Here is a 20,169-nt window from a genome sequence, read left to right as displayed (position 1 = left end):
AGCAAAGGTAAGGCAGAAAGAATATTCAGTGGTTATCGGAGAGGGTAAAATATTGGCAGTCTTTTATGAGAAAGAAAAGAAATGCTAATTGTCACGAACCTCAAGTTTAGAGTAGTTATATTTTAATTTTGGTTTACTTTTCAGTCCCATCCTCAAAGCTCATCCTCTACTCTGTGTCTTGTGCTTTCCTTTCCTGCCAGTGTATGGCTCCCTCACTGACGAGCAAAAGGGTTCTTAACAAAACAGTTTAAGCTTCTGTAAGGCTGGACACCTCCCCGTCATGTCCAGTAACATATTGCACAGAAGTTGTAACTGTGCACAAAACAAGCTCTGCTGACTCAGGATATTCAAAGCTTTGATTAACTTGGAAATTACCAACCAAAAAAACACCTTAAGACAGAGAACCAAATGCCACTGACATCTGAAGTATGGAGGTGAGTGATTAAGGTAAAGAACCTTAAAATAAACAAATCATACACTTCAAGGGCACAGTCACATTGAACAGAAAGTCATGTTTAAAGCTCTGATTAAACAACGGTTATCCAGAAAGCCAAAACCTGCTGTATTTAATCTCCTGATGATACCACCACAGACATCTTTGTGCACTGTCTGTTGCATAGAGAGAGTTTATTCAGGGTGGAAAGCAGTCTGAAACATGCTGGGAAAATTCTGTGTTGCATCTTTTCATATAAGTGTGGTCAAACCTTAAGGCCTGGATTAATCTGTCTTGAGCTGAGGCTCTTATCTAAGGTATCTATAGGGAATGGATGAACTTTGGGTTGTGCATGCTCTCCACTGGAGCAGGGTGGATACCACAGAACGAAATCAAACATGCATGGATGATCAAAACAAGAAATTTCATTTATTGTCTTGCTCTGGGCTGCAGTGATCTATCTCAGGACTGATATCCCCTATCTCAGGGACAGATATCCTAGACAGCCCTCACTGCAGGTTTTGTTGCATGCCTCATTGTCCCTTTTCCTGTTTCTTTGCCTTCCCCATCTTTGCCCACTACTAATTAAAGTTTGTTTGTCTCACGTTTGCTACATCTGTACCTGAGGTTGGTATTTCAGCTGTGCTTACAGGGCCACTGTTGGCCTTTCAAGATTATGCTCCCCAGAGGGTCCCCAATTCTTCCCTACAATTATCTGTGCTATTAGGCCATTTTTCATATAACTCACTTTTCATTTTTGATGGCGTTAGCTGTAATTCCTAGTATTGTTTCCTGTCACAGCCAGCAATTTCCTCATAAAATGGTCTGTAGTTTCTCACATCCTGTTCATTTAGCTTAAGTTCACATGAGGGTTTAGTCACCTGGCTGTACCATGTTGTTCAAGAGGTTGCTTCTAGTCTCATTTGGTGTTTTTACAACACATGCTTTTTACATTTTTAATTGTCCTAAATCCTTTTCTGTATTATTTGGTAGTTTTTAAGTATTGTGAACATCAGAATGGACCTTTTGAGGTGTTTTTTACAGATACATTGGTAATCCCTCTTCCAGTTGTTGAAGTCATACACTCCTCACATAGCTTTAGCCATCTAAAATATAATTTACCAGACTAAGCTAGACTTAGAATGCTAGAATCATAGAATGGTTTGGGGTGGAACGGACCTATAAAGGTCATCTAGTCCAACCCCTCTGCAATGAGCAGGGACATCTTCAACCAGATCAGGTTGCTCAGACCCCCGTCCAACCAGACTTGGAATGTTTTCAGGGATGGGGCATCAACCACCTCTCTGGGCAACCTGGGCCAGGGTTCCACCACCCTCATTGTGAAAAATTTCTTCCTTCTATCTAGTCTGAATCTGCCCTCTTTTAGTTTAAAACCATTACTCCTTGTCGTATCTCTTGTCTTATTGCTACAGGCCCTACTTCTTTGTCAAAAAGGAAATAAAGGTCTCCATGTGAAGGGATGCATGTAAAAAACATACTCTGTTTTTTACGAGAACCTGAAGGACTGATTTCTCTGGGGCAGTAATCTTATAAATAAAGGCAGAGGACAATAATGAATACTTGGTGGATGAGGGTCTGGGTGGCTATCGAAAGATTATAAGGACAACTGGACAACAAAACAGCATAGTTTATTTTTCCCCCTTTTAGTTTTGGAGATCTAAAGATAACTATTGACGGCATCGTTCTGAAAGATTTACTCACAGGGAGTGGTACTTTCTACACAGGTATTCCTTTGTAGTCAACACACACAATCGACGAAATTACCTCACAGTTGTAGGTTAATAAAAGACCCTCTGGATCCCCAAGTAGGATTTTGAGGGGTGAACTTCATGTATTGAGGATAAGATTTTTACGGTCTCTCTACATATGGGATCTTTTCAAGTACTTCAATAATTTGTGTTTGTAAATTATGCACAAAATACTTCTAAAATCTTTACATATGGAATATTTACATTGTTAAATGCCTTCTCAGTTTTTACAAAAATGATTGTGTCAAAGCTTTGAAAGGATAAAAGATGTCTTCTAGCCGACAACGTCAAAAAGAGTCAGCCATTGCATACCTGCAAAAGAGCAATTCTGAAATAAATTGCGTTACAACAAATGTATTTTCATAAATGGATAGAAATCTGACATATATAGCAGTATACAGATGATATAACATATGGGACAGCCCTGCCTAGTATCTTACTAATTTTTTTCAAGGAAAAATACATTATCAGAACTGGAAATATCTGTGCTATTTCATATGAGACGAGTTTTCCCCTTAAATCTGGTAAGTAAGACTTGAAATAAGATGCTGATATAAAAAAGTCTTGAAAGTTCATCCACTGTGGCTTGTTCTGAGACATCAGTGGTAGCTTTCTGTGTCTGAATAATGCCTAGACATACTGTGATCCTTCTGTTAGATTTTCATCTCCCATCCATTGCCTCTCAATGGAATACCCCATGTAGTTAGGCACAAATGTGAGACTCTGCTCCCAGCTACAGTCATCTCACAGAGTTCCTTCAGACAGCTCAATTTTTGTTTCACTTAATTGAGCAGACATTATCATCCCTTCTTGGGTGGAGTTAATTTACCTTAATTTAGCTTCAATTTTCTTCTTTCTGTTTTCTCTTGTTTTAGGAGGCAGTGACTTCAAAGGTAGCAACTCACCACACAGAAGTTCCGCACTAAGTTTTCTGTAGGTTGAACATAGTTGCTTTCCGATGAGTTTCTGACAGCTAACCCTTTTTCTTGGAGCTAGAATTCAGTTCAGTTTATATCTATTGATATTAACAGTGTTACTATCCACTTATTACCGTTGGATGTAATAAGACATATTATGTAATTACCTGTTTTCCATAGCTCCTACTCAATTCCTTTATTGTGTCCTATAGTCTAAATAAATCTATGCCAATAGTGAAATTTTTCATCATTTCACTTTCTTCTCCCTTTCAATAAACATATTAACAAAGAATCTTTATACTCATGTTGCCACTTAGCATACCTCATCAATCACTATATTCTGTGCTTTGCCATGAAAATGATTTCAACATTTTGTTTCCTGACATAACCAGTCTTCAAAATACACCATCCAAAAATAGGACAACACACTTTCTTAACATGTTAATCTGGCATGATGTGGTGAAAAGCTTGTTAGAATCCAAATAAAAAATATTAATCTATTTCTTCTTGATTACCCCTATGGAGTTGAAGGATGTGACTGTAACTCAGAAATCTTGCAGTTAAATGTGGTACCCTGTAATAGGCTTGAAACACAAAGGTTGTTTCAATGGCTATATTGATTCAGTGATGACAAAAGGTAAAATACAGATAAATTTGTAGAGCAGTTTGTGGTGTTTTTTTCTGATGAACAAATACATTGGAAGGATCTAATTAATTCACCTGAGCTTGGCATAATGCCTATGTATTCTAAAGTCAAGTTTGTTTTATATTGCAAAAATATAGCTATCTACAGCACCTTCTTGAAAACCTAGTGTGGTTTAAGACAATACTCAGATGTTGTTCTTTAGCATTAGAAACTGAAACAGAGCATCATTAGGACAAATACTACAGATGAATTATTTTTCTACATCGTGGCTTCAAATCTGCTTTGCTCATCATATTTGTTGGAGTGAATTTCATGTGGTTTCTCCTCTTCTGGAACCTGCCATGAAAATCAAAGAAGAGTTCAGCTAATGAGATATAGACTTCCTTTTGCCATAAAAGGAGACTAAATTGCACTGAGAATGTCATTCTGTTTGTATATATTATGTGTCTGTCTATTAACATGGTCTCAGCCTGACATGAACCACCAGTTCTGGATTCTGAGGGATGAATTCAGGGTTTTCTTAATAAAAGAATTCCTTAACACTCATGTTATCTACAAGAGTGCAAATTAATATCTGGGATTTTCAGAGAGATCTAAAGAAACAAGGTGACCATCTCTAATGAAATGTAATTGATGTTTTATGCCAAGTATCAGTGTCCTTTCCCATTACTTGATAATGCTTACTTAGAATAGAATATTTCTGAACAGTTCTACTGATACTACAGGACCTTCAATTGAGCAGGGCTGTATTATTATCACTGGTCAACACAGGCTGTGAATTCTTCAGGTCTTGCCAAAAACCAATGCTTTAAATTCCTGAGTGAAAGATTTGCACAGCTGTCATTAAAAATTGTTTTTTCTGATTGTCATTGCTGCAGTTGACCTTTTGGCTCGAAACTTCCCCTTAGACTGCAAACTTTCTCTCACCAAAAGCCAAATTGTGTGGTTCATACTGGAGTTTAATTCATTAAAAAACTAATAAAATCTGCTTTTGGGTTCACAACATTTTATTTACAAGGAATATATACCATTTATTTCTTCTTGTATTGCCATGTTGACTTTGTCCTGGCATAAAGAATAAAATTCAGATTACCTAACTTAAGATTCTGTCATCAGTCTCTAATGAAGGGAGATGCAGAAAGTCTACAAACAGTACATGGAGCTTCTTAGGCTAGCCAAGAGGAAAGGTATGACTGTCTGCTCTGCACTTGATTGAAGGCATCCAACTCAGAGAGGGACTCAACTGATCAAATCTAAGTCTCTGTGGTATAGAACTCTACATTTGAGGTAGGCAAAGAAAGGTCTTTCATTATCAGTGGGGAATACAGGGAATTGCAAGGTCTCTATCAGAACGGGAAGGATTCAAATGAACTGCAATCTAGTGCCATCTCTTTTTTGAGCATAAAGAGAGCCTATCAGGGCTTTGTCAGCTGTACTTGTTTCTCATTCCCATTGTTTGTGTCTTCATGCATAGAGCAATAGTGCCAGGAGGCCCATCTTCTTCTGATAACCTCAGTGGTCAGATTCAACAGGAGGCAGAAGAGCTTCTGCTCGGCCTAAGGGAGACTCACCCTACAAATACGGAAAAAGTGCTCTAAATTTAATTCAGTATGAAATTCTAGATGATACTAGGAAAGCAGCACCATTTCCAATCTTGCTGGGTAAAAAACTGGCTGGACGGCCGAACCCAGAGAGTTGTGGTGAATGGAGTTAAATCCGGCTGCTGGCCAGTCACAAGCGGTGTTCCCCAGGGCTCGGTTCTGGGGCCAGTCTTGTTCAATATCTTTATAGATGACCTGGATGAGGGGATCAAGTGCTCCCTCAGTAAATTTGCAGATGACTCCAAGTTGGGTGGGAGTGTTGATCTGCTGGAGGGTAGGAGGGCCCTGCAGAGGGATCTGGACAGGCTGGATCGATGGGCAGAGGTCAACTGTATGAGGTTTAATAAGGCCAAGTGCAGGGTCCTGCACTTGGGTCACAACAACCCCACGCAACGCTCCAGGCTTGGGGAGGAGTGGCTGGAGAGCTGCCCGGCGGAAAGGGACCTAGGGGTGCTGGTTGACAGCCGGCTGGACATGAGCCAGCAGTGTGCCCAGGTGGCCAAGAAGGCCAACAGCGTCCTGGCCTGTATCAGCACTAGTGTGGCCAGCAGGAGTAGGGCAGTGATCATGCCCCTGTACTCGGCACTGGTGAGGCCGCACCTTGAGTCCTGTGTTCAGTTTTGGGCCCCTCACTACAAGAAGGATGTTGAGGTGCTGGAGCGTGTCCAGAGAAGGGCAACGAAGCTGGTGAGGGGTCTGGAGCACAAGTTTTATCAGGAGTGCTGAGGGAGCTGGGAGTGTTTAGTCTGGAGAAGAGGAGGCTGAGGGGAGACTTTATTGCTCTCTACAACTACCTGAAAGGGGGTTGTAGTGATGTGGGTGTTGGTCTCTTCTTCCAAGTAACTAGTGATAGGATGAGAGAAAATGGCCTCAAGTTGCGCCAGGGGAGGTTTAGATTGGATATTAGGAAAAATTTCTTCACTGAGAGGGTGGTCAGGCATTGGAACAGGCTGCCCAGGGAGGTGGTGGAGTCACCATCCCTGGAGGTGTTAAAAAAATCTGTAGTCGTGGCACTTTGTGACATGGTTTAGTGGGCATGGTGGTGTTAGGTTGACAGTTGGACTTGATGTTCTTAGAGGGCTTTTCCAACCTTCATGATTCTGCGATTCTGTAATTTAGCTAAAAATGCACATATCATGTGTCTAAACTACAGGAAGGAGGAGGATACCTGGCACGGTGAGCACTTAAAAGAGAGATAAAGAGCTCCACTGAGGTCTCAAGTTGTTGGCTGTATTTCTGCTTTTTGTTTAATGTTAGTCTAGTGTAAATGGCATGACTAACTAAGAAGCCCAAAAAAAGATCCTGAAGGCAGCCTTGGAAAATTCACAGCCTGAGGCAAAGCAACATTTTTGAAAGCTGACTCTATGTGTAAACCACAAAACCCAGGAGCGTGCTGTACAACTTCCAACATAATGAAAATAAAGGGAGGTTGTATCTTACCTCCCAATAAACAGAATCATCAAAGCAATTTTGGTCAGATGCTTGTCCCAAGAAGGGCAGCTTTAGAACACCTCCTGCAGGAAAAACAAAATCAGAGGTTAAAAAATGGACAAAATGCCCAAATAAATATTCCTCAGATGTTCCCTCGGGAGTCATCTAAGTTTCCTGACTCGTTTCCTAGTCTACAGAAATTCCCAACCATCTTAGGACATGGGGTCACTCATGAGAGGTGATGCAGGTTTCTTCATGTTGACATGAATAAGAGCTTATTTTTAATTACTTAGATTTTTCCTAGATTTCAGACTGGGATTTTCTATTGCAGCCTGACTTTTTGTTTGGAAAGTATTCATAATCACATGGAAACATGTGACATCTAAATGAATACGTCTTAATCTCAAACTAGTTTCTGTTCCTAATTTTAAATGTCTGAATATAGAAAAGAATTCCATTCCACACAATATCTTACTATTCTTATATATACAACTCAATATGTTTGAAGCATGTATTCAGTAAGATATCTAGGCTTTATTTGAAGAGAAAATCATTGGAAAACTACTTTTCCATATTTAGTTTTCTGCCAGTGTGCATATTTATATTTTTATTTTTTGTATCATTCACATGAAATTGTTGATACATTGAAGTTCTTCACAGGCAAACCTCTGAATTCACATATGTTTAAGTTGCTATACTGCAGTTCAGTTGCATCATACTGACCTGTCAATGCTCCGCCCGCCAGTGCAATTGCAATTGTACTGCCCAGGGCAGCAGCCTGCATGCCAGGAGTAAGGTGGACACCTTCCCTGAAAAGGGCAGAAAAACAAACCATTGAAAATCAAAACCCTGTTACACTGTGAGGCTGGTAATTGGTCTTATGACATTGTACTTGCCGTCTGCTCGACGAGATGGCTTATAGTAAAATATCCTGCTGTTGTTTTGTAGAAGTCATGATTTTAGTTTGGTTTTGTTTTAGACTACAGATGAAAACAAGTTCTTTGAAGAGGTTATTAGTATCTTGTAAGCCTTTAGAGAATGTTTCCCTTTGTAAAAAAGACCAGCATTTAATCTTCTTGGAGTCTTCTAAGATAATGGAAATTGCCCATTTTGTCAATTTTCTCGGAAATCTTACAGCAGTGTAATTGTAGGATCATAATAAAGATTCTTCTATATTTGAATGATTCTGTATGCTGCTTTTTATGCTGTTTTTAATTTATTTATTTTTTTAATTTGGGATTTTTTTATTTGGAGCTTTTAACTTGGAGCTTTTAATTTGGAGCTTTTAATTTAGAACAAGCTTGGCATATAAACAGGGCTTTAAAGGCAGTATATCAAAAAGAGTCCTATTTAAACCAGAACATGATGTCTGACATCAAATCAAAGACACATTTTCTGGGAAAAAAAAAATCATAATTAGATTCAAGGAAGGTGGAAAATTAGGATAGACTTTAAAAAATCAATAAACTCTTTTCTCTCTTCTCTCTATAACTCACCTAACTTCGTCCTTTATCGCAGTTACTACGATGCCAGCGACACCTCCCAGTATTCCAGGTAAACCATGTAAATTATGAACTCCACAAGTGTCTTGAATGTTCAGCTTGGATGCCAACAAAGGCTGAAATGAGGGAAAATATAAAGTTTATAGTGAGTTTATAGTCTTCCATTATCTCTAGAACTATATGCAAAAGAAAATAGTACAGAAGTACAAGAAGCAATTCAACTCATTTCATGTATGCAAAGTTTAGCTATAAAACCTGCTATCTTTCCCTTCCTTGGGAAATTGTTTATATGCAGAAAAAACCAAGTACGTCCGTATAAGGGTACAAATGTCCAAGCTACCATCATAAATGTAATGGTACAAAACACAGGTCAGTCCACTGATACTCCTAATCTTTTCAGCCACTGCAGCAAAGGCTGAAAGGGACAGCCAAGTAACACATACACCCCTGTTCTGGGTCTGCTAGTCAGGTATCTTCTTCCAGAATGTTTCTGCATCAGGAAATGGCAGTTTAAACAGTTTTAGTCAGAATATTTTGTTTCTACATTTTGCACATGAAAGAATTCCATTTTATACTTCAAAAGTATTTTTTGATTATAGATCTTTCAGACATTTTAAAAGCCTGAAATGTAATTAGTCCTATTTCACTGAAACATGGCCTTGGAGCGAAATTCTGGCAACTTCTTGAACAAATATCCCAACTTTAATGAACTCTATATCTTTGGGATCCTTCTCTGTTTTTAGCTAGGAGATGGACTGAAGTTAGCTCATAAGCGTATAGTTAAATCACACTGATTTAAAAATAACCATTATCTAGAGCTTACTCTCTATACTGTATCAACCAGTTTCTAAACTCCCTTTCAAGCAAACCAAGGGAGCTCCAGCAGAGCCAATGAAGCAGTAAGTAAATAAGAGCAGAGGGGGGTCCTCAATACTTACAGTCAGGAAGTGGAACCCAAGGACAGAGATGATTCCAGCAATGCTCCCAATGCACATGGCAGCAAAAGGGTGGATTGAGAGGTCAGCACAGGTACCCACTGCTACTCCTCCTGCCAGGGTGGCATTTTGAATGAGAACCTGCAAAGAGTATACAGAGGTGGAAATGACATATGTGGAACAGAGGCTTCTTTCAGGGATGAGTGACTTTGAAGGCTTTTTTACATACAGAAGTTTTCCTTTTTTTCAGGTGGGTTTTTTCCAATGAAGAATGGACAGGAATTTAAAACAGGGTTCCCTGTTACATGTTCAGGGTGTTGGTTCAAAAGCTGCTCTAAGCCAGTTAACCTGGGGCCAGTTTAATGCCCTAAGTCACTAAAACGCATCCGACCCCTCGGAAAGCCAGGCTGAGCCGGTGAGAACTGCCTCCTACAGCAGCAGCAAATTCTGCAAGCTCATCGAGCTGTGCCCGCTCATGCTGGGCTTAGATAAACACTGCAACTGCTGGAAAGAAGTGGCTGAAAACACAGGGGTGGATTTTACGACAAGGAGATGAAAGGTTGGCAACCTGGTAGCCCCAAACTAGTTCAGCTTTGCCTGTTGTGCATGTGCACTGTGATACTGCCAGCGAACAGGTCGTTGCCTTCAGAGCCCTATTTTGGCTATTGCAATATGGTAACGCACATAGGAACTTCTTTGGAATAAGACCCAAAGGTCCACCTGAATGTTGGACTAATGTCTCTGCGGTCCAGCAGGTTCTGTGGACAAGAGAGAACAAGGGAGCAGGACCATAATGTTCAAGATCTTTTCGGTCTCCAGATGCGATGATCCCACTGAGGAATGACCACATACCTAAAGCAGGGTGGGTTGCCTCAGGGCCCAATCTTACACTATAGCTTTTAGAAGTATAATAGCTTTAATTAGAGCTCCAGATAGCCCACAGACTTTGGGAATCTGCCTAATCATCCTTATTATAGAGGGGTGACTCAATTTAACAGAGGTTGCAATGTGCTGCTTACCATACTGAATTTGCCTCTCTGATCCACCAGGCTGGAGAGGGCAAATGTTACGACAGCACATGCAGCCAAGGAGTAGTAAGTGTTGACAATTGCTTTAATCTGGTAAATTGTTTCAGATGCAATGGCAGAGTTAAAACTGGGCCAAAAAAGCCAAAGGAACAGGGTACCTGGATGAATATAAATCAGAACAAAACAGAGACAATTCAGTCACAAGGGGTATTTCAATGTGAAAGATCCAACACAACATAACTAGCTACAAGAAATTAGGAAGATTATCAATAAGAAACAAGAAATGGCCAAAATGCTGGAAGAAATAATAGATTATGACACAGCTTTTGACAGTGGCAGCTAGGATTATGACACACGGTCTCTGTCAAATCTTACTGGAAGACTTTAATACGTTGTGACCCCTTGTCATGCCCCAGTCACTGCCAGAGCTCATCGCCACTGTGAAAACCACACCAGAATAGGAGGCATTAGCAAGACAGTTCACATGCAAATCCTTTATCATCTATTGCTATAACTGATAGTTTTAGCTGGTAAATTGATCTATGAATAGATCTCATGGACAGATAGATGTATGGTTTCTAACATTCATTAGTGGGACTGGCATAGCTCAATACTTTTCATTAGGTCCAATTTCTACAGAAATGATGCTTATAACAGAAGATTTAACAAAAAAGGAGTCACTAGTAATGCACAGCAAAAATGCATCTGTAATTTGATCTTTCCTTTTTTTAACCAAGGAAAAACTGTAAAAATATGTGTGCCGCTGAAAACATTGTGCATGCATCAGACAAAAAAGTATATGCCTCTAGGAGTGTACTTAAGAAAATGGATGCAGCATAATAGTAGGCAATCATTAAAACATAAAGATGAAAGAGAGATGAGCAACTGATCAGCACTCACTGTTACCTCACTTACCAATCATGGCAAATATGTCCGAATGATAGGTAGATTCTTCATTTTCATGTTTGTTTTTCAAACCAGGACGGTACAAGACTAGGGTTACAGCCAAACCAAAATAAGCTCCGAAAGCATGGATAGTCATTGAGGCTCCAACGTCTGTGGCCTGCAATAGGGACCCAAAATAAAGCCACAGATTTGATACAGCATAAAGATGCAGATTTCATGAAGGAGCAGTCTGGATGACTTTAATGGTTTATTTTTTATGGTAGAAACTAAAACCTAGAATATGTAAACTGGAAGTATTACAAAGTGAAAACATTTATTATAAATAGAAAACAATTATTGCTAAATATTTGTACCTGAAGTATTTCTGTAACTAGGTGTTCATTGCATGCAAAGATTGTGATCTCCAGAATGGTCAAGATCAGCATCTGAACAGGACTTGTTTTCCCCAGGACTGCTCCAAATGAAATCAAAGCAGTTGCTGTACTGAAGTCTGCATTTATCATGCTGAAGTTGAGAAAACGAATTAAAAAAAACAACAAAGTAAAACAAAAACATAGGAAAAAAGAAAATCGGTTTAAAGAAAGCTGAAATAGGCTGTAATATTAAACCTGTCATATAATTAATATGATGCAACTTTAACTCTTCAGATATAAAATTATCAAGATCATCTTTGTGGCTGAAAATTAAATCAAACATTTCCAGATGAGTTTTCTAGTGATCTTACCAGCTACTGAGGAAAAACTGTGGGAAGGTTACCTCCTGCTTACACCATATATGTGCTTAGCAGGTTGAAATTATAGTGAAAAGTCAGATGAGATGTGTATTGCAGATGTACAGGGATGTTTTCAGCCCTGACTGTTGCTTGAATTCCAAAGGGAGCTCTTAGCTTTGGTCAGATGGTTTATCTCATTTCAAAAGCCTTGCACACCTTTCTATCGCTGTGCATCATGTTTGCACCAGCTGTCAGGAAGGACCAGTGTTAACAGGTTATGGGGAATGGCAAAGATAAATATAAACAGAAATTGTTCAAAAACTTGCAGCACAGAGGGGCAGTAACTTATGGATACCTCTACAATGCCTGTCTGTAAGTACAAAAATGATCCGAACACCTGAAATGATGGAACACTTCTCCTATGAAGAAAGGCTGGGAGAGCTGACGGGGTTCAGCCTGGAGATGAGAAGGCTCCGGGGAGACCTTGTTGCAGCTGTCAGGGCTGAAAGGGGGCTTGTAAGAAAGATGGGGATGTAGTGATAGGACAAGGGGTAATGATTTTAAACTAAAAGAGAGTAGATTCAGACTAGAGATAAGTAAGAAATTTTTTACAATGAGGGTGGTGAAACCCTGGCCCAGGTTGTCCAGAGAGGTGGTAGCTGCCCCATCCCTGGGAACATCCCAGCTCAGGTTGGACGGGGCTCTGAGCAAAGTCATCTAGTTGAAGATGTCCCTGCTCGTGGAAGGGGGGTTGGACTAGATGACCGTTATAGGTCCCTTGCAACCCAAACTATTCTATGATTATGATTCTATGATTTAAGGAGCTACTTACAGTGTTTCTGCTTGTCCCTCAGTAATATTTGCATGCTGTTCCTTTCAAAATTGTCTACAAGTTGTCTCAGAAAACAGAGTTGCATATGTGGAAAACACTCTGAGGCCTTGGTAGAAGCAGGACAGATGAGTGGGAGGGGAACTAAAAGTATCTAGAGACATAGCTCATGATATCTCTTATTCTATGATAGGGGTCCAAAACCTACTGCAGTATGGTGCTCATGCAAATCATTCCTTGAGAATTAGGAGTAAACTTCATGAGTGGATAGACACACTGTTCCATCCTTTCTTGTGTGACCCCATGTGTCATGGAAGGACAGATACTTTCATGCTTGCTGGCTGAAGGAGGTGCTGTGCTACTGCTAGAAATCTTCCAGCTTCCACAGCTTCAGAGCTTCAAAGCAGTTGCTCTGCATGACCTATGGCCCACGTATAACGTAGCACCTCAAATTTCATCCTGCCCTTTGGTTTCCTTGGCCCAGTGCACCAGGTGTTGCCCCTTTAGAGGTGAAGTGCAGATGAATGTTGAGAGGTGGAAAGTAAGTCTCAATCAAATTTCAGTGAACTTAGAAGTCTGATCCCATAGATGTTGTAGTTTATGGCTTCTTCTAATAGTTTAAGCAATAGAAATGTCAATTTTGGTAAATTCACATGTACCTTTTGATATTAACATGAATTTTCCCTTGTTTCATGTGCCAAAATCCTTGCATCAGGGTTCCCCACTGGAGACCGAAAGCAGCAATGAGCATGTTGATACCAACACTGCTGAATCCATATTTCTTCAGAAAGGTCATCAGGAAACCAAATCCAACAAATATCATCACATGGACATCCTGAAAGACTAAAGGGAAAACATGTCTGTGCAGTGACTATGAAGAGTGAATACGAATGGAGGAAAGCTAGGGACAAGTGAGGATTTAACAGAAAAGAGAATAGTTCCAAACTCATGTCATCAGTGTGATCCATCCTTCCCCACTTCATGACCAGTCTCTCAGTTGAAGATTGAATGTCTGGAAAATGCAAGACCCAATTATTGATTTTATTTCTTGCTATATCATTATAGAAAGGACAACAGATCTCTATACCAGCAAATTTAATATGTCTGGAACTGTTCTCCGCATGTGAAGCTACCCGGAACATCACAGCTTCATGTCCTTACAGAAAAGTTCTCTTCCCCCTCAAATAAAGGTTGTCAAATCCAGTGTGTTCTGGATAACTCCAAAATTGTACAGGCGATTCATCTGGTAGAGTGCTAGCTGGCCCAGTGGAAGGCTATACTTGTGATCCCTAAAACTTACTGTACGAGAGATTGATTTTTTCACCTGGGTAAAAGAATAAGGTGTTAAGGTAATGACTAAATGAGTAAATTAATATTGCTAATCAGTGTATACTTAGCCTTCCTTCAAATATGCTTTTTTAAAAAAATATGAATTTTGTTAAAATATGGCTTAGTTCTTTTTCTACCTTTTTTACAAATTTCATTTTTAGGCTTTTTAATACAAACTGAGTTTATCACCACAACATGGATATTTTATAATTTACAATATTTTGTTATTCTGAAGTGTTTTATGTGATTTAATGGACTCTACTCAAAACAGGTTTGAGTCTTGTAATTAATGTTTTTTTCTTTGATTTTATTGTTAGTAAGAACCTCAGCATAGAGAAACTATTTCTTTTCCTTTCTGTTCCATTGCCTCTAACATGCAAATATGCAGGGAAAAACTTGAGACGTTGACCTGGTTAGTATAATATTTGGCTCGAAGTTACATTTCCCAGTTATGTACTTTCAGCATTCCTTAGTTTTGCTATATGCATTACCAAGTTTTGCCAAAAGAGGGCCCAGGAGTATAATAAGTTACTGGAGATTCCTAATAAACTGTTATATTTGCACTGTCCATATTCCAGCACTGAAATACATATATGCCTGTGCTAAGGTCCTTCACATTGGGCTACACACATCCAAGAAACAGCGTAGAAATCCAGGTAGTTCACAGACATCCACAACCCTTTTGGTTCCTCTTTAGGCTGGACGTTTTCTCATTTATTTCTGCACTTCATTAATAGCCAGCGATGGGGTTTTTGAGGCCCCTGCCGTCCTTTGGAAGCTTCCCGTTTTCCTCCATGTTACCCGAGTAACATCCAAACTCTTGTGTTGTGCTTCCTACTTATTTTAAAAGATATACAATCAACTTATCTTCCCCATTCAGGCTTCTGCTTTTGATATACTTGCATATTTTGTATTGCAGTGCTGTGTGAAAATAGCTGCCTTGCTTAGAGCTCAACATATTCCCTTGCTTCCAAGGACCTGGCAAGAGATGAGAAAGATATGGCTGGGGACAACACAAACTCTGCTAATACAAGCTTCCTGATCCTACCAGAAGCACAGTTTTTAGTGTCTTAGTGGATGCAGAACCCCAAACACAGCTTAATTTGCCTGTATTCCTGTGTCAGAGGGAGTCAGTGGGGGGGTGTTTAGGAAAAGGGTATTAAAGTACAAGATCATTTGGTGGGTACGTCTGTCTGTGCACCCTCCCAGCTTTCAGCAGCCTGTGCCCCAGGAGCACAGAGCCGTGGCCTTGTCCCTGACTTTGTGGTGGTGGACTGTACATCCAGAGCAACCCTCCTTCAAATTTCTTGGAAAACACGTAGCAGAGGCTAGTGCCGGTAGGACTGAGAGTTGATAGCCTTCCCAGCCTTCCTCTAACACCACTCGCATGACCTCAGGTACAGGTGATCACCCACCTTTTTTTTTTTTAAATGGGACAAAAATGTGTTGGCAGGTCACTTGAGAAAGCTCTTCTCAAATAAGGGAAGGAGTAACCCAAGATCTGTTTTTCTCTTTTTTGAGGATAAGTGGAAACTGGATGCTGAACAAGCCTTTTTCTCCCCTTTTAAAAATAATTTTCTACGAGTGACCATTCACCCAGTAACCTGTGGGATCAGCACCTTCACATTTAAGATGTGGCCCAGGTATTTGTCTGACTCTTGCAAAAGTAATTTATTAAAAGCTTGTTAATGTTACCAAAAAAAAATACAGAACTAGAGGGCAAATCCAGAAAAGCTACATGGCAACATTTAAAAACGTAGCCTTTTTGTTTGACTTTAGGAGAAGAAAATGGAAATGTATTTAATAAGCTCTTAGTATGGCAAATCAAAGTGATATATGACTTCAACAATTTTCAGTTTATATGAAACTTGAGTTTCATGCACAAAATGAGGGGTATATTTGCTTCTGCTCTTTTTATGATTTAATCAGCCTATGCCATGGACTTTCCAAGAAAGATTAAGGAATAATCATTAGTTTTGTCCATTCACAGGGCAGGCAGCTTCAGGTAAGAAAGTTTTTCTGGTCTCCCAGAGGAGATTATGGTTCGTTAACATTCAACATCTTACTTGTTCTTGTTTGCAATCTCCTGGTTAAATCATTGCAGACAAAGCAAGTAAATTGTTCTCATCAAAACAGTCCCATTCATGTATACAAATTCCCAGTTAATAATTTCTAGATTAGTAAAAGATGCTTTACTGCTTAAGTAACCTGACTCCACACGTGAGCGAAAGAACAAGTTTCAGAAGCACCTTGATGACCAAGGATTTTAATTCTCAGTGCCCATTGATAGGGCTGCTGCATGCTCAGGTGTCTTTTGAAAGGTGCTTTTAGATATCTTACCCCAGCCCTGAAGATTAGAAGCAATTCTGTTTGAAATGAGCAGCGGGTTGACATGTAATCCTGGGTCCTCCTTAGGGCTAGTTAGGATTCATAGAAATGTTTTAAAACTCTCTGGACTTATTTACACAAAATATTAATAAGTCTTCGTTAAAACTGGGTTAATTCATGGATGTGGAGTACAAATTTCACAAACTTGTTATGCATCCTTTTAAAGAAGAGTAGATCTGGAACGATTTCAAATGGTGGAGAAAACAGCATGATTTGAAATAAACTGTTTCAGTAACTCGTTGTGTTTAACAAAACATAGTACTTCTATTTTGCGAGACAGGAAAATAAAGATTGGGAAAAGTGCTCCAGCAGATCCTGAACAAAACCACTGCACATGATTCTGCAAGGTTGGCCAAGACCGGCATATAAATACTGCAAGGTCTCCACATGTGGTCAGTCTCAGTGCAAAGGTGCTTGTGGTATCTACGTTTATACTAAAACTGTGATTTTGCTCTGCCTAGAAGAGTAAATTGTAGAACCCTGAACAAGAGGGGGACATAAGTTTTGCTAAGCCATGAGGCATGGATCAATCACAGGACATTACATACAGGATACAGGTACTAAAGAAATCCTCTGGTAGTGCTTGCAAAATCATCACACCCCCTTGTCCTCCCATTCCGGTGGCATGGCACACCTGAAGTTGTCCATCTGATTTGCTACGCCTGTTCTTGCACCCACCAGAAATAGAATGCAAACCTATTATATCATTTTGGGAGTGATCTCAGCTCAGCTCCCCTTACCTGAGTGCAAAACTATGATGATCCTCAATTATTATTTTAATCTTTCTTCAGTCCAAAAATACTGAAACAGCTTGGATTCATGGTGCTGACGTATTTAAGGCATGTAAAAGCAGGACCTGCACTGCAATTCTGAGATTATAAATTGGCCCCTGGATGAAACAACCAAATCTATGAGATATCAATGAAGTTAACATCCCAGGACTCCTGGGGATAGCATGGGAAGCAGGTTGAACCCATCATTTTATAATTTTGTGAACTCAGGGGAAGTCCTGGCTCCAGGATGTGCCCTAATACATCTATACAAACATAGCATGAACTTTTTGCTGGGTCCTTGAGCAAACTGTGCTCTTGTGTGCACTTTGTAGACAGGGAAGTTTGAGATGAAGAGGGCCTAAAAGAGAAAACACAGGTATTAGGAAACCCTGCTTTTATTCCACTCGCTTATTGTGAAGGAGATTCATCTACCCTTAGGTCAGCATCTAAAAGTCCAACATTACATCTGTGGTGTTTGCTTAATTTATGTCTCTACTGGTAAACTGAACAGCCTGGACAAAGGGCACGTCAGTACGACTACATGCTCTTCCCTCGCAAAACACTGTTCCCACCTGTACTCCTTACTGAGAGTAGTCCCTGCTCTATGCTATGGCTAAAGCCATGCCTAGGAGGAGGTCAAGCTGCTGCTTGCATGAGTCAAAACCATGCCAGGAGCTTGCTAGCAGTTCAATAGTCTGTACAGCTGCGGGACAGTGCGCAGGTATGACCTAGTCGTACACTGCCTGCGCAGAAAGACATGAGAGACAGCAGGCGGTTTCTCCCACATAGTTTAGACACTGCTATGAGGCAAGAAATAACTATAGGTGATCCTTAACTGGATAGATTACATTTAAAGGCCTATATTGCAATGTTAACATCACTAGTGTTAACATTCAGGTGAGAAGAATCCTTTTCTCTGTGATGTTGGTGAGGCTGCTGCCCTCTCTATGATGCTTTTTTAAAATGGAGATATTCTGTTAAAAAACAGGGCTCCACACGACGGCTGGGAGAGTGTTTTGTTAAGTGCACGAACAGCCTATCCCAGGAGCTCCCCAGCAAACACAGTGCCCACGGTGATGCGTGTGGCACAGGCAATCTCCATCCAGAAGACTCGAGGTTTCCTAAGAAATGCACCACAGTAGCACGAGGATCCCATGCACCTTTCTTCATTTTCCTTGGAAAGGGGGACTCCAAGAAAATGCAGGTCTGTTTAGTACCAGAGTCAGCAAGTATGATGTTCAGACTGGAGAAGGTCATTTTCTCTCTTCTTGCGGGGCAAACAGACCTTAATCTGAAGGACCCATATCCTAGAGAGCATCCTTCTAGCCTACTAAATTATACAAAGATGCCCAAAACACTATTGTTCTGTGTCTGTGTTTGTTGCTGTCATGCTGTTTTGGGGTAGAGTCAGAGAAGAGGTAGGTGGACAGGTGTTTTAGGCAATAGCTATGTTAATAAAATAACAGTACCGGAGGAGAATTACCTGTGCTGTCAAATTATTAGTGTGGTCTCTGGCATAGTTTTTGCCTAGGCTGACTATCACCTCCTGGGTGACAGTGGACCAGAAGTCATTCCCAATATACCCTCTAGTTAAGGCCACCTAATTTAGTGACTGGAATAGTTCAATATCATGGACATGGACAAGCTGTGTCTCAGACTCTGGCAAAGCCTAAGTTACAATCTCTCAGGGATACTGCTGCATCTCAGTGGAGTTAATTCAAATGTGAGTAATTAGCCCCTGACGATCATCAGCTGACTTGCATCTGGAGTTGAATAATGCCATGCATTCACTGTTCTCGCAACTGGACAAGACTCTGTGTGAGGGCATACAACACAAGACTACCAGGGAGCGAAGTGACCCTGAGAACACATTCACCTGTAACAGTCACTGGAAGGCCGGTTGGAATGAGACAAAAAGAGAGATACATTCAAAATTACATGGGTACTGCATACAGGCAAGGACTGCTGTGCTTTCATGATCACCGTTAAGAGGATTGCAGGACTACAAGTTGTTAAGACATCAGAGCCAAGAAGAAGAACAACAAACCTAAACCTTCAACACTGCCAGCACCACACAGGATGCTCCTCTGCAGACTTATTTTTCTATTTATTTACAACAGTCTCATCTTTGCATAAGGAGGAAGAGGGTGGGAAAAGTCACAGCTACTTCTCAGGCCAAAAGCTTTCTCCCTGAACCTCATCAAGCATTTGCAGACGAACAAATCAACAGAAACATTTGCAGGTTGAACTATTACTGTCCATAACTGAGCCACTGCTTTGAAAGATAGGAGCAGGTTATCCACCTTGTAACAAAAACTCGTGCCCTTCATGGAGTCCGGTTTCTGCAAACCTATTTTGTAATGACAATGAATATGCTGCCCAATTTCCATGTTCTCATAAAACAACCTTTTGAAACCTGGATGATAGTAATGCAATATTCTGTTCATTTTCATTATTTGATACAGTAATCAGGATAGAAGGTCTAGCAAGAAGCACTACCATCCACCTCTGGAAAATGCTAGAATTGTTCAAAGTAATTCATATTTCTCTAAACTTTAACCTGCTATGCAAACACTAAAACTATTTTCAGGACTCTTCTCTCCCAAAACAGCTAACTTCTCAGCAGTTAGCTGCTTTCAGAATTTTATATGTGCTCAACTTGAATTTGTCTTTGAAGCCTGCTGCTTTCACACCTCAGAAAAAGTTTGTTTGCCCCAAAGCATACCTTTCTTTTCTCACTATATCAGTAAGTCTCATAAGCTATGCAAAAAAGCTTGCTTAGGAATGGTTTAAAGAAATTCTAACTTTTACAAATCTTAGACAGCAACACTTACTTGGGTATAAAATTTGAGAGGCATCACTGGTGTCATATTCCACAAATATTCCAAACAAAATAATGATGATCACTTCCAGAAGAAGAGCCAGGATCGAGAACTTGAACCTCATGTTGGTGTCAAGGGCTGAAGGCAT

At 40.1% G+C, this 20,169-nt stretch overlaps 1 protein-coding gene across 1 annotated transcript; it reads right to left on the bottom strand.

The window, feature by feature from the left end:
* Positions 1-4,023: 4,023 nt before the first annotated feature.
* On the bottom strand, positions 4,024-20,169 carry RHAG (Rh associated glycoprotein; the record flags this gene model as incomplete). Its single annotated transcript, XM_081997862.1, has 10 exons — positions 4,024-4,101; positions 6,807-6,880; positions 7,521-7,606; positions 8,294-8,415; positions 9,238-9,375; positions 10,254-10,420; positions 11,178-11,325; positions 11,522-11,672; positions 13,369-13,552; positions 20,034-20,169. The coding sequence occupies 10 exons, from the start codon at positions 20,167-20,169 to the stop codon at positions 4,024-4,026; spliced, it is 1,284 nt and encodes a 427-aa protein (XP_081853988.1).

Source organism: Phaethon aethereus, assembly GCF_964289735.1.
Source record: "Phaethon aethereus genome assembly, chromosome: 3".
Lineage (NCBI taxonomy): Eukaryota > Metazoa > Chordata > Aves > Phaethontiformes > Phaethontidae > Phaethon > Phaethon aethereus.
This window is presented reverse-complemented; position numbering and strand designations above follow the sequence as displayed.